The sequence below is a fragment of the Aotus nancymaae genome, unplaced genomic scaffold, assembly GCF_030222135.1.
Source record: "Aotus nancymaae isolate 86718 unplaced genomic scaffold, 86718_ANA_hifiasm-v0.15.2.pri h1tg000108l, whole genome shotgun sequence".
In the NCBI taxonomy this organism is placed as follows: domain Eukaryota; kingdom Metazoa; phylum Chordata; class Mammalia; order Primates; family Aotidae; genus Aotus; species Aotus nancymaae.
In genome coordinates this window covers 9,391,254-9,405,659 of record NW_026988523.1, presented here as the reverse complement: position 1 = coordinate 9,405,659, position 14,406 = coordinate 9,391,254, and the positions used below count along the sequence as shown (strand labels likewise).

The window sequence follows — 14,406 nt, the reverse complement described above, 5'->3', positions numbered from 1 at the left end:
GCACTGTTACAGAGGCTGCAGATATAACCAAACAAATATGACCAAGATAGTCTCTTAGTCTCTGACTTCAAGCATTTATAGTCTCATCCAGAAAGCAGTCTCCAACCCTGGCCCTCTATGAGAGTCCCCAGTGTGCTTTAGAAATGACTGCCAGTCATACCCAGAGCAAACCAATTAATTCATAAGTTCTGGAAGGTGTGGCGAGGGCATCAGTGTTTTTTAAAAGCACTGTGGTGATTCTAACCTGAAGCCAGGATTAAAGAACATTGCTCTAAAATGCCTCCAATCCACTGTACCAATCCACAATGGCTTTACCCCTGCAAATGCCTATTATTTACTGATTATACTATGTATTCGTCAGTTATTTTATTTAATATTTATTTTTCAATTGCCTATTTTTTCCCTGATGAAATGATGTTCTTCTTGAGAGAAGTGGTGGCATCTTATATCACTTCAGATATTTAACAACTAACATGCAATTTTGAACACAGCAGAACTTCAATAGATATATGTAGATAATCATTTCAGATATTTCCTAAAAACTTCAACCTAGAGTAAGAAAAGACCTTGATGTTCCACTTAACCTTGGTAATCTGCAATCCCAAATAACTTGGGAAGGGCCCAAGCTAGACTCAGAGGATCCAAGAGGACTCTGAACCTACCAACTGAATCTTTCCACCAAACCCATTCCAGTGCCCAAGAAGTCCTTTCCACTGTGGTTAGGATCACTCCTTTCCATTAGACTGTGGGGAAAGGGATTGGTACTGACCAAACTGATCCCACAGAGACCTTCCTTCAAAGTGAGTGCCTGCATCCCTTGGAATAATTCCTCATCCTGGAATAGCCTGCTCTAAGGAAGCGTGGAGATGCCAGGTCAAGAGCAATTGATCCGTTTCCTCACATTCCATTTAATGGCAAGCCACGGTGAAAGCACAGCCCTGTTCTATGCAGCACTCTCTGGTGAGTGTTTGCCTCTGGACAGGAATTTCTTCTAGCTCTAGTTGAACACAGGACTGTGTGCAGGACTCAGCACACAGCTGAGCCATCAACTGCACTGGTCACCACCAGCTGTCTCCAGAGAAGGCCCGAGTTGGGAAAGCATTCTCTAGATGCTCACCCAGCTTCTCTTGGGTAGCTTTTTGAAGTTGTCCTGCCAAATCTGTATGAATGAGGGACAGATGAAATTTTAGGACACAGCTTTTCTCTGACAGTTTGTTCTATATTTGGTTTTTGGAGTTACTCAGTAGATTCTGCTGATGAAAGGAAACTTTAGAATTCCATAGGCCTGAGCCAGCATGGGCTAGAAAGCTGCTGGGATCCATACCTGAGAATCAGACCAATCCCAATTTTCCCATTTATAGAGGGTGACCTTGGAGAGGTGACTAGCCTTAAAAATTAGTTGATACATTGGTAAAATGGGGCCAGATGACCAGCCTCAGAGGAATGTTAGAAGGATAAATGATGCCGCGCTACAGAGCAGCTACCCCTTTACAGTTCTCAGCAAAGGTTTTGTCTCATTTCCACCTTAACCTTTACATCCATTTAAACCCAGAGGTTAACCTATAGCCTGCTGTACATGGAGGATAATCTTCACCTCTGCCTCCACCTTTAAATTTGAACATTGAGACTGTGTTCCCCAGAAACTTGTACAAATTAAAGAACCTAATGAAATACCCTTATTGACCAGTCAATAAATATTTATTGAGTGACCTCTTTGGGGCAGAAATTGTGTGAGGGATACAAAGATGACAAAGAACTGTCCTCTGCCATCCAAGACAGCACGTTCTTGTAAGTCGTGATGGACACGTGAAAAGACAGACACAAGTCATCATTTCAGGAACAGCAAGGGGCTCTGGGTCAGGTGCACAGACTCAGCCCCTTGTTCAGCCTGAGGGTAGAGGGCGAAGGCCCTGGTGGGCTTTCTGGCATAGGATCTTACCTCAGTCTGCAAATGATTAGAAGTCAAACAAAGAGAGGGAAGAAAATCCAGAAAGAAGGATTATTAGGAGCAAAAGCAAATATGTGAGAAAATCAGGACTACTTTAGGAGCTATAGTCAGGTCTCATTGTAAGAGCAGAGGGTGACCCAGGGTTTGCTGAAAAAAGAAGCTGAAGAAATTAGAAGCTACTGGGGGTGACCTCTTTGGAGGTTGGGAATTTATCCTGTAGGTACAGGGTGCCATAAACAGTTTAAGTTGGGGAAGATGTGATTTGCTTTTCTCTTAGGAGTGTTAGTGTATTCAGAGAAGGAAGACAAAACTGTCAGATGGATGGGCATGGAGCCTCCTCTTTCAAAAGAAAAATTAACCATCAGAAATGTACCAGAACTGCCAACAGCTTCCGAAAATCAGTTACATAAATTATAAACCACAGGTCACAGATTTGTTGTTCTGCATCAATGCAAAAATTGTAATTTTGAAATCAAAATAGAAAACAAAAATGTATTTTTACATCCAATAAACTGCCTTCTCCTTGGTACCATTCAAACTTGTAGATATTCTCTCCAAAACAATATAATGGTGTGGTGCCCCCACTCCAGCCTGCCTGTTATAATGTTTCTATCTCAAGGATGTCCATTATGAAATTCAAAGTGAAATTATGCAAATTCTTGGAGGTTGTTTTCTTCAACCTACATTTATCCTTAAGTCCCAGATTCCAGGTACCTTGAGGCAATCAGCCCTGAATGGGCTCCTTAGTCTTACCAGATGAAGCATGTGAAGCATGTGAGTGTGTGAATGTGTGTGTGTGTGTATGTGTGAGTGAAGGGGCTGTCATGCTTCCAATTTTGCTAACTGCTTCACAGAAGAATAAAGTGATAGTCTTCTAATGTCCCCTAAGTAACAGGCTTTCCTCCCCTAGTACAGGCACCTCTCTGCACAAACCTACTGCCTCATACTCCTGTGAGTGGGGAGAATTGAGAGCCTCTTTCAGAGCCAGAAGTATCTGCCAGTTCAATGCTCCTTAAGGCAGAGCTTCTCCAACAGGTCAGAGAAGTAGGGGATCAAGAGTCAGGGTAGAAATGGGAGCAAAATCCCCCAAATCCTGGCCACTTCCCTCCTACCAGTGGCTCTGCCTGTCCCCTGGAAGTCCCCTGCATTAAGCTGCCACATGTGCCACACCCCTCCACCTACTGTAGAGCCCAGGACTCTCTTTTAGGGTGTGGGCAGAAATCCTGTGGCTTGGCTGCCCTCTAACTCATGAGCCCTCGTCAATGAGTCTGCTGTGTGGCCAGCTTACTGAAGAGGGTTACATCTTTTTAAATAAAAGGTCTCAAGTCATCAATCTGGTTTCCTAGAATTTCAGACAACCTGGGGAGGGGAGAGGGTTGTGTATGGGTTAGGGAAGAGAAAGGAGCAGGATTCTGAAATGGGGCTATGTGAGCAGCGTGCTAATGGAGCCAGCTTCTGTTTAATTGTAAGCATCCTTCCATTGTTCCTCTCTCCACATTAAGTGGGGAGGGGATGCCAGACTGCCACAGCCTCCTCATATCCCACCCACACTGGCTTTCATCCTGCAGACTATTTTTGACTATGAACACAGAGCATTTGAATGCCTTTGAAATGAAATGAATGAATAAATAAACAAATAATCTCTCATTTTTTAAAAGCTCTCCCTTGAAATGCCAATTTATTCTTTTATTCCTTTTAGCCCTTGTTGCAAGAATAAAAAAAAAGTCTTCCCTGTATCCCAAGGGTTAGAGAAGCCAAGCATTTGGGTAGGAGTGCAGAGAATAAATCCGGGCCTGTTTTGTTCATTTGTTCATCTGCTCTTCTCTCCTCCCTGGAGGCTCTTGGCTTTAGTCATTTCTGTTCCCATCACACAGAAACCGTAGAGGGGTGCTTTCTTTCTTTCTTTTCTTTGTTAGGGTTCCTCCAGGCACAGAGAGATGCCATTGCTGCCACTGTGGGTGTGCAGCCGTGGGATGGGGATGGTGGGAGGCTGGCATCTCTCTTCAATTGAAATGCTTCCAATTATATCTGACTCAAGACAGGGGAAACCCAGCTTCAAATCTGAAGAAAGCTGGAACTTGCTTTTTATGACTTGATTAAAAACTACTTCTAACAGCTAGTGAGCGGGCACCATAATCAGTCCTCCAGCTGCCTGGCCATGTGAGCAAGGGTTGGCCTCTCTGCCTTCTTAGGACTTAGTCATTGTACCCATAAAACAGCAATCTTTCTGAAAAGAACTGCAAGGGGTTTGAAGAAAGCAGATGGTGATGGAATGCCAGATCCCCCAGTGGTGGGTGGTTATGCCCCAGTCATGACCACCTGGCGCCGGATGTCCCTGCAGATTCACCTACACCCTTGGGGAGGGCATGTGGTTGCCCCTCAGCAAGAGCTTTGTGATTCCACCAGCCGAACTGGCCATCAATCCATCAGCAAAGTGCAAGACAGACATGACCGTGATGGAGGATGCTGTGGAGGTCAGGTGAGTCTGGCTTCAGGGCTGAGGCCTGAAATTGGCTTGGGAAGCAGAATGAGAAACGACCTGAAGGTTCTAGGTGCTGGGGAAGGAGTCACGACAAGCTAAAAGGAAAAATTGGCAGGCGGCCTGCAAACTCCCCCTATGTTGTGTGAGGATCTGCTTTTTATCTGGGTCAGTATTGCACATCCCAAGGCTCATTCACTGGAAGAAGACATAAAGTTAGAGTTTGTAAGCACTTCTCACATACCCTAAGGACTGACAGGCAATAAAATGTTAATTTACTTGTCCAAGTTTAGGCCTCTTTCTTTGACCAGGCGTTACAGACATGACTCATTTCCCAGATACAGAGAATGCCCATAATTTGCTAGTTCAAGGCTTGGAGTATAGTTGATCTTCAGTTTTTATAAGAGAGAGTGAGATATAATTCAGTTGACTAGATAGGAGCATGGCATGTAACCCCACTTGTTGCTTCTGGAATCTCCTTGACTCCTTTCTGCCTCCCACTCTTTCTCCCCACAGAGAGGAGCTGATGACTTCATCCTCCTTCGACAGCCTGGAGGTTCTCTTAGATTCCTTTGGGCCAGTGCGCGACTGCAGCAAAGATAACGGGGGCTGCAGTAAGAATTTCCGCTGCATTTCAGATCGCAAGCTGGACTCCACTGGTTGCGTGGTAGGTCTGCCCTGCCAAGCTAGCAGTTTTTGTTTGGGGGATGGGGAGGAAGGCACAGGGGAAGACACAATGCAGATATATAGGTAAAAATGTGCTGTGATCCCCAGCTGCAAACACCAGTTAGTGTAAATTAGTGATTTTCTCTTGATAAGGATGAGAAGTTACTCATGAGTCAGTCAGTCAAGAAGTTCTTATGGAGCAACTACTATGTGCACTTATTCAAGAAAAAATTTAGTTGATGAGAACTAAGTAACTGCTTAACAGGATGACATTGACTCTAAATGTAATAGAAAAATCTCGAGAAAACTACCTAAAGCTAGAGTAGGGAAGGAAGTAAGTAATGCCAGGAATACTAGCGAGAAAATAAAAAATAATAATATAAGAAAACCGTGTCCCCTCTGACCACAGCAATGAGCACCTGCTTCTTAAGAGGTGGGCTTTTATAATACTTCGTTATCAGCTTTATGGACGTCATTTACTGACTCACACCTGTAATCCCAATACTTTGGGAGGCCGAGGCGAGAGAGTCACTTGTGGCCCAGGGTTTGAGACCAGCCTGGGCAACATAGCGAGACCCTCATCTCTACAAAAAATATAATACATTAGCTGGGCATGGCAGTTTATGCTGATAGTCTTACCTACTCTGGAGGTTGAGGCACAAGGATTCCTTGAGCCCAGGAGTCCAAGGCCGCAATGAGCTATGATTTCACCACTGTGCTTCAACCTGGGCAACAGAGTGAGACCGTGTCTCTTAAAACCAGTGATACTATTAACTAGTAAGATGATTTGGGCTAGAGTGAACTAAGCTGTCTCCCACACCGTGGATGTGAAGACTGTACTGCGCCATGCAGAGGAAGCCTTTGGCTGCTGGCTCCTTTATGTGGGCCATTCTTATGCCCATCAGCACTATTGTCTGTTTCCCTCCCTCCCTTCTTTGAAGGCAGAATGATACAATCCTCAAGAGAGGAGAGGGAATGGGACAGAGGAGGCGGGGAGGAAAGTCATTCAGACTGAGAGCAAAGAAGAGGAAGAGATGATTCACTGGTAGCTCTACTGGATTGGGGGTTGGAGCAGGAGCTTCCAGTTCTGGGGAAGATGTGGTGCCGCATCTCACTTCCCAGTCTGACAGCTGTGCTATATGAGAGGACCCAGAGCAAGGGCAAGCTGTGAGGATGATGCCATCTTTCCCCTCCCCCTTCCCCATCACTGAGCACCTGCTCTGTTCAGGGAGCTGCTCTCAATCAAAGACAGATATGTGCTGGTGCAGGGTGGAGAGCTCCCAGCCCTGAGGCCTCCCCAAACTTTTACCGATGAGGCAGCAGTTGCCAGGAGGCAGATTCATCTGAGAAGGAGGAGAAAATGAAGAAAAAGAAAGGGAGAGAGAGAGCACTCAGGGGCAGGTAGGAGGAGAACCTGCAGGTTCATCATAAGGAGGGGAAAGAAGAACAGGAAGGACTCTCAGGAAAATGCAAAGAACAGTGCTCTTTACGTCCTGGGTGGCCAAGGGGGAAGCTGATGTCCCACAGTGCTGCCTTTCCTTTGGCTGGTCCACCTCCACATGGCTTAAGCAGTGAGCTCCCAGCTGGGATCCTCAGGAGACAATTTTACTATCTAATGGAGCTCCCAGCTGAGACGCTTTTTAAAAAAGCTATTTGACTTATATTCCTTCATCCAGATTTCAGCCTTTCATTTCTTATTACTGTCTGGAGTCATTCTAAGTGCTGAAACACTGTGTTCACATGTGCACCTCTCTCCCTACCCTCTGTAGCCACCGCAATATGAGTTTGAGCATGCACTTGCATTAGCAGACACACACAGGTACAGGCTCTCCCTCTCTTGCCACTTCTCTGCCCCTTCCTGAGTCTTCCCGTCAGATGCCTTCTGTTGGTGATCCTAGCCCCTTTTACTTGGCACGTAGCTGTGCTGATGGACTTTTGTACTTTTAACACTGATCTGTGAGACAGAGCTAGCAGGAATAGTTCTGATGAATATGCATTTGCAATAAGGCTGCTGCATTTTAGAATTGGAGCCACTGCAGAAAGTCACCCAGTTATACCAGTATTTGGTATTAGCATAACACTTAGAAGCCACTTGGTGACATGGCTGCTGGAGAAGGAGGGGCAGGCAGATTGGCAGACAGACTCAATTTCTTTTTTTCTCATTGGGTGTGAAGCATAGGCTTCCTGAGGCAGGAGGACGGATGGGTGAGAGCTGATGTGTCCCATCATGACCCTGGTTACCCCACTGAGAAGGTCAGAGACTTGACCTTGAGCCTGACCCATCTCCAGTGAGCATTGGTGCTGTCCTAAAGCTCTGATGTATCAGCAGAGTGGTCCCTTGTCATCTGGAAGTGGACCAGGGGCAAAGCCATCAGGCGAACCAACTGCAGTTTGCAGAGAGTTGGCCGCCTTCCTCCTCTCCACATAAACTTTACTTTCAGTCCTCTGAGTGCTGAACGAAAGGCTTCCCAAGAAAGGCCTATTTTTATGAAAGGAGAGAGAGATGAGAACTCTGAACACGCTGACTCTTAAGGAACCTAAGGCAGGAGCAAAGATGTGACAGAGGCAGAGCGTGTGCCTTTATATTTTCCTGGCTGAATTCAAACCTGACAGGTGGGATTCATGTTTGGTCCACATAGGCTGCTCAACCTTCATTCTTTCTAGGAAGCAGGACACGTTTCTCAGTTATGCATGGACTCCCACAGGGTTAATTGCTACACAGTTAATTGCCCTGTTGTTTATATAGTCTCTGAGGACAGGAGACAAATATCCGTGAAAGGCACAGGCCTGTACAAACCACAGTCACACCATTCCAAGCCAGACTGCTCTCCAACAGCCACCGATTGCTGAAATTTCGTGAGTGTTCCCAGAGCAGAGGTCAGCTACCCACTGCTGATGACCAAATCTTACTCATTGTTCTCAGTGTACCAGGTAAGAGCTGTGTTCCTTACTGGTGATGTACAAGAGCAGCAGTTCTCTGGTCTATTGAGTGAGCCCTATCGGGTCTTTCAAGAGTTCTGAAATCTTACTGCTTCTGTAACAAATTACCACAGATTTAGTGGGTATAGGTTATGCGCATTTATTGACTTACAACCCTGTAGATGAGAATTCAACATGGATCCCACTGGGCTAAAATCAAGATGCCACCAGGACTGCAATCCTTTCTGGGGGCTCTAGAAGGAATCCCTCTTGCCTTTTGCAGATTCTAGAGTTCACCCATATTTCTTGACACATGACTCTTCTCCATATTTAAAGCCAGCAACAGTGCATTTTTCTGACCATTGTTCTGTAGCACATCCCCCTCTCTCTCCAATTCTTCCTCCCTCTTCCACTTTCAAGGACTTTTGTGATTGAGCCCACCTAGATAATTCAGGATAATCTCCCCATTTCAAGAGCCTTAATTTAATCATATTTGCGAGGTTGCTTTTGCCATGTAAGGTGATATCTTCACAGATTTCTAGCATTATGCCAGGGATGTCATTGGAGGGAGCATCCGTGGGAGATGGCAGTGGGGATTGGAGCAGGCTTGGCTGGCAGGACTCCAGCCTCCCTGCTCTGAACTTTAGCCAGATGTCTTCACTCTTATCAAGTCTACCTATTGAGGTTTCATATAAAATGTTGCTTGAATCTTTGAAAATGATTTTTAATGCAATACAAAAAAAAAAAGAAGAAGAAGAAAGCCCATCCCCTAATGCTCCTTCTTTATCTTCCCACGCATTCTGAAAGTGGCCAAAAAATGCCTTGGCTTTGTAATTCATAAGATTGTACACAAGTGAGCAGGCTGTGCCATGGATGGGGAAAGGTCAGCTACCCACTTCCTCATGTGTTGAACACACGACCTTCCTTGCCAGAGCATTATGCTCTGATGACCTTTGAATTACCCAGTGACCCTGCCGCCCTTCCCTCCACATGCTGTCTACAAGGGTATCCCATGAAATGTGTCATTTCACCTCTATTGTAGCACAGATGTGTGGAGACCATCACAGATTACCATCTCTCTTTCCCTCTGTAGGACAGTAAGCGGAAGAGTATGCCTCAGAGGCTTCCAGAGAAATGGAGGCAGGAAGCTATCACAGCTGAAATATAAATTCACCTCTATCAAACTTTTCCCCTTGGGAGAAGTCCTGCATAGCTTGAGCCTGCACGTCAGAACCCATCAAAAAGTTTGGGAATCATTATTTGTGAAAGAAGTGAGATTGCCATCTAGTGAAAGGGAACCTATTTCTAGTAGGAATTATAGCTGCGTATCTTATGAATCATCTAGGTAAGGTGAGGTAGGCTCAGCTGCAGGAATCTATCCCTTTTCTTCCAGAGGTTCAGAATGTGCTCATGTGTTTATCTCTCACACTCATCTGCCAGCAGAGCACCCACTTCATGACCTGGAACTGAAGCATGCATCTTAGTGAGTCCTAGTGAGATCTGACCAGCCTCCTAAGTAATTAATCAACCAACAATCATTGGTAGGAAAAGAGGGGAAAGATGGCAAAGACAAGGAGTTGAATGAGAAAAATCATTTTAATCTCATTAGCGAATTATGCCTTAGACCACTAATAAGTCAAGAAGTCATGAACATCTCATGAAAGATGATTAACCTTGTGCATTTTAGGGGTCACTGAAATATGAGCTCATTTGTTCAACCTTTTTGATGGAAAAGAGCTGTGGCCATGATAAATGGAGTTTTCTTCCTAAGCCTGTGGTTTATAAAGTCCCTGGGAATGCTAAATATAACCTATGCGAAGAAGGGTTAATATATGACCTTGGGGCTCTCCCCTGAGCAAACAGTTCTCTTTCAAGGAGTAAGTGGAGGGATTGTCCACGGCAATGAGAAAAGAATATCCAGCCCTTGCAAACAGTAAATGCATGCTTCTCCTGGAGGCAGGATTTCTTCCTGACAGCAGGGCTCTGGCTACAAACACTTCTAAGAAGAAGGGCATGGTTTGGAGACTCTGGTTTCTTTGTATTTAGCTGTAGATTTTGAGGGAACCCAGAATATGGATGTAACAGCAGAAAGAAGATTCAGGCAAAAAACAAAACAAATTTATACCACAGGAAACTCCTTAAAGAACATGTGTTCTGGTTCCCAAGGGTTAAGAAGAAAACTATTTTGGGTTTTAGACTTTTTTCCCTGGAAATTTTTCTAAAATGTTTTACTCTGAACTGCAGCCTAAGGAAGTTACAGTGCAGTAGAGATAATTGCATCTTTTTCAGTGATTGAGGATCTTGACTCGCCATCAAGGTCATCACTCTGGACGGTTTATGTTTTGTCCTAAAATATTTATACTCATAGTATTTTGGTATTTCGTGAGTGTGTATGCATGCATGCCTGTGTGTGTGTGTGTGTGTGTGTGTGTGTGTGTGTGTGTGTGTGTGAAAAGAGAGAGAAAAAAGAAAGGGAGAAGGAAAATACTAGGCTGAATCTACAAATCCATAATTGACCCCAGAATATACTCAGGAATTCCTTAAAGCGTTCAACAAATCTACAGGATTGCTTTGCTTTGTTGACACATTGACTTTGTTTCTTTAGGGATTCTCATGAATCCAGGTTTTATCATACTAGAGAAGCAGCATGGCAGAATGGATGGAAAACGCACACGCTTTCAGGTCAGACAATCTAGGCCCAACTTCTGATCGTGCCGTTTTCCACCACTGTGACCCAGACAAGTTACCTTGTCTTTCTGAGTCTAATTTTGTTCATCTTTAGATTGTGGAAGATAAAATGTACCTGTGTTATTGGGTTGAAGATATATATGTAGACCATTCTACACAACAAATTGCTTAATTTCTGATAGCTGTTAGTACTATTTTTGGCTTTACTGATAAGAAAAAAAAAAAAACTTGAACAAGGCAGCTAACTCTTTTCTCCAAGTTTCCTAAGAAAGTATGACTTTCAGCTGGTTCAATTTGGGATCGCAATGGTCATTTAGACATTAAGGCCAGGCAAGATGTGGTTTTGGAACTCTGAAACAAAGCCTGCTCATGTTTCATTCAACAAAGTCTTTGTCAAAAATCATGCTTGAAGGAGAACTCTGAAAAAAAGTGGGTGGTTGGAAAGGGGAAATACTGGCTGGTGACTGAGATAGCCAGCTGGTACAAGGGCTGAAACTATGTGAGGTGGGAATAACAGGAGGACTGGCTTTATCTGTTAAATGGCTTCTAGCAAGCTGTCTAGAAAGAGAAAAAAAAAAAAAAAAAAACCTCATGGCAACCAGTGCAGCCCATTTAATTCCAATGAAGCTTTCATGTCTTCCATGTTTCCATCCTGCATCCATGCCTGGGCAGTGCTGGAGCCAGCTCCATCTGGCCGAACAGCTGGATGGCCAAGGAACTTGATGGGTGAGAGGCTAGCAAAACCTGGGGTGCAATCCTCAGCTGCCTCATTTGCTTGTTTACCATCATCTGGAACAGCTGGGTTTGCACAGCATGGGGCAGCCTTTGGAAACTTCTTTAAATGCTGTCACCTTCTAGCACTCCAGCTGCCTTCATGGGGAGAAACGGGGATGGACCAGAGTGGGAGCCTGGCAGGCCCACAGGGGACCATTTGTTTGGGAAATTACAGAATTAGTGTTAGCAAACAGTGCTTATCCTGCCGCGTCATCTTCAACTAAGAAAGAGGTGGAAGGACAGGTGAGTTTTCAGAGGCATGCCTACAGCAGGTCTGGGCTACTAAGGCAAGGTGCTTGGCAGCAAAGAGAAAGTGGAAACCAGGCAGTAGGGAGGGAGGGGAGTTGTGTAATACCGTGTTTCATTGAGTTTAAAAGTTTTGTTTTAGTTTGGCATTGGTTTTGGAGGAGCATTAACTAGTTGATGGTATGTATATAGCATAGTCATTAAAAGTCCCAGCGTTGAAGTCAGATCTGGACAGATCCCCAGCTCTGCCCCATTCCTGCTGCTTGACCTTGTGCAAGTTATTTACCCGCTTCCAGGCTGTTAGGAAGGATCGGCTCTAACGCAAATGTACAGAATCTGTTGCACAAGCAGAAGGAACAGGATGGGGAATAAATGTCATTGACTTTTAAACAGAGCCCAGTGCAGTGAGAAGAGTTCATGAATTAATTGGCAATGTTAATGGTTTCCTTGTCTCTAAATAGGGATAATATAGGGAGTTGTGAGATAAAATACCTAAAGTACTTAAGCTTTGTACCCAGCCCCTCATAAGTGTTCAGTAAATGGTGACTACTGTGTAAACGGCTGAGTATGGTGTGAGCTAATGATGAAGCAGCTAAGTCATGGACTCCACAGGCAAGTATGGTTCTGCCAGGAGCAGCTGTGTGACTTTAGGAAAGTGAAACCCTCTGTGCCTCAGTTGCCTCCTATGTAAAATGGGATGATCATACTGCTTACCTCCTGGGGATGTTGTGAAGGTCACATGAGTTACAGAGCAAGTTTTACTTACTCTCTGCCTGGCATATAATAGGTGATGTGTAAGTGCTGCAATTGCTCACCAAGTCCTTTTGTCTTTTCCTGGGAAAAGGGATGTCTTCTTAGATTTTCTCTGCTCTAATTCCTGGGGAGTATATTATTGAGGACAAGGTAGTGCAGAGAAGCTAAATATTTTGCATTAAAAGTATCCAGCCAAACCTAAGTGCAGCGCCTGTGGGTGATCATATAGTAGGTACCCTTGTGTGTGTGTCTTCCAGAAAGCATCCCTGACACAGGGAGGTGATGATACAGCTACTCCCACTATGAGCGCAACCCCCCTCCAAGCTTACAGGGAAAGTTCACTTCCTCCTTCAGGCTAGAAGCCCTGGCTCAGTCGGTTCCCTCCATCACTGCTGTTTGGTACCAGTGTTGATAACGGGCTTTAGACATTAAAAAAAAAAACTCTTAATACCAAAGCCAAAGAGCAGCACTCCTTTCGGGTAGCCCAAAGGAATCTTTGCAAATGCATTCTAATTCTGGCCCATCATTTCCACCCTCCTACCAGCCAGAGGCCCATTCGGGAGGCCAGCATACCTTGGCTCTGTCTTACTACAATGCTCTCTTCCAGCCTTTTTGGAGGAAGTGTCTTTAATACAAATGTGTGTGATCAGTGTCCAGAGAGAAGCAGCAAGATGTCAGAAAAAGGTCACTTGTTTTTCAAAGAAGTCCACCGCAGTGGGAAATTCGTGGATTACTTGCCAATGTTAATAGTTTCAAGGCTGAGTGCTACAAATTGGTGTCAGTGGTTACACTCAGTTCCCAGAGACCTCAGTTCCCTGATTCACCCATCTACGTGGATGCTTTCTGATTGTGCCAGTGCCCATCTGGACTCAGTCCCATGAAGGACAGCTCCGGCTGCTATGACCGCCACATCGGGGTGGACTGTTCCGACGGCTTCAACGGCGGCTGTGAGCAGCTGTGCCTCCAGCAGATGGCGCCCTTCCCGGATGACCCCACCTTGTACAACATCCTCATGTTCTGTGGGTGAGTTGAACTGCCAGCGAGGCCACCTGGCGTCCATCTGTCCCAGGACGCAGGACTCTCAATGCTAAACCCAGGAAATGTGCAGGAGTAGGTCACCCTAGGTCATCCCTTAGTCTCTGAGGAAAGATCCTCTGGAACCGGAGGAGGAATATTTTTAAAGCTGAGTTGGGTGGGACCTAAGTCTAGTCCAACCCCTGTAGATGGGGAAACTGAGTCTGGGGTATTTCCCTGCAGGCGGAAATTAACTACATGGTTTACTTAAATCATCCTCCAATTATACCAGCATTTTCCAAGTTGTGTTTTGAAAGGCTATGTTAATTAGTTGTTTTGTGACAAAAGGTTTTCATAGTTTAAAACTTGGGAAAGAGTGTGCAAAACTAGTCAATTCTCAAAAAAGGGGGGTGGTCTTTGGACAAATGGAAACTTATCTAAATTCTGCCCCCAAAGTCCCAGCATTGCGTGCAGCACTCCTCCTGAGGCACAGTGATTGCTCTGTGTGAAGAACACTTTCCTGCAGACCAGCTCTCTCACCCAGCCCGGTTCATCTCGTCTCAGGATCACTCTGTAAGAGAGCAGGGCAGGCAATGTAACCTCATTTTACAGGTGGGAAAACTAATGCACAGTGAGGTTAAATGACTCCCTCAAAGCTGGGAAGGTGAGAAGTGAGAAGATTAGGACTAGATTCAGGTCCTCTCGGCTTTTTTTTTCTTTTTTGAGATGGAGTTTTGCTCTCATTGCCCAAACTGGAGTGCAGTGGCACAATCTTGGCTCACTGCAACCTCCACCTTCTGAGTTCAAGCAATTCTCCTGCCTCAGCCTCCTGAGTAGCTGGGTAGACAGGTGCGCACCACCACGCCCAGCTAATTTTTTTGTATTTTTAGTAGAAATGGGGTTTCACCATGTTAGCCAT

At 45.0% G+C, this 14,406-nt stretch overlaps 1 protein-coding gene across 3 annotated transcripts in view; it reads left to right on the top strand.

The window, feature by feature from the left end:
- The window catches only part of ASTN1 (astrotactin 1), a 335,413-nt gene that overhangs the window by 228,628 nt on the left and 92,379 nt on the right, over window positions 1-14,406 (top strand). For all 3 annotated transcript variants that reach the window (XR_002478082.2, XM_021668017.2, XM_021668016.2), the window contains exons 10-12: window positions 4,290-4,427; window positions 4,944-5,094; window positions 13,330-13,496. Coding sequence is in view for 2 of the 3 variants with exons in the window: in XM_021668017.2 (XP_021523692.1) it covers window positions 4,290-4,427; window positions 4,944-5,094; window positions 13,330-13,496 (456 nt within the window). In the remaining variant the exon portion in view is untranslated. The remainder of the gene's footprint in view (window positions 1-4,289; window positions 4,428-4,943; window positions 5,095-13,329; window positions 13,497-14,406) is intronic.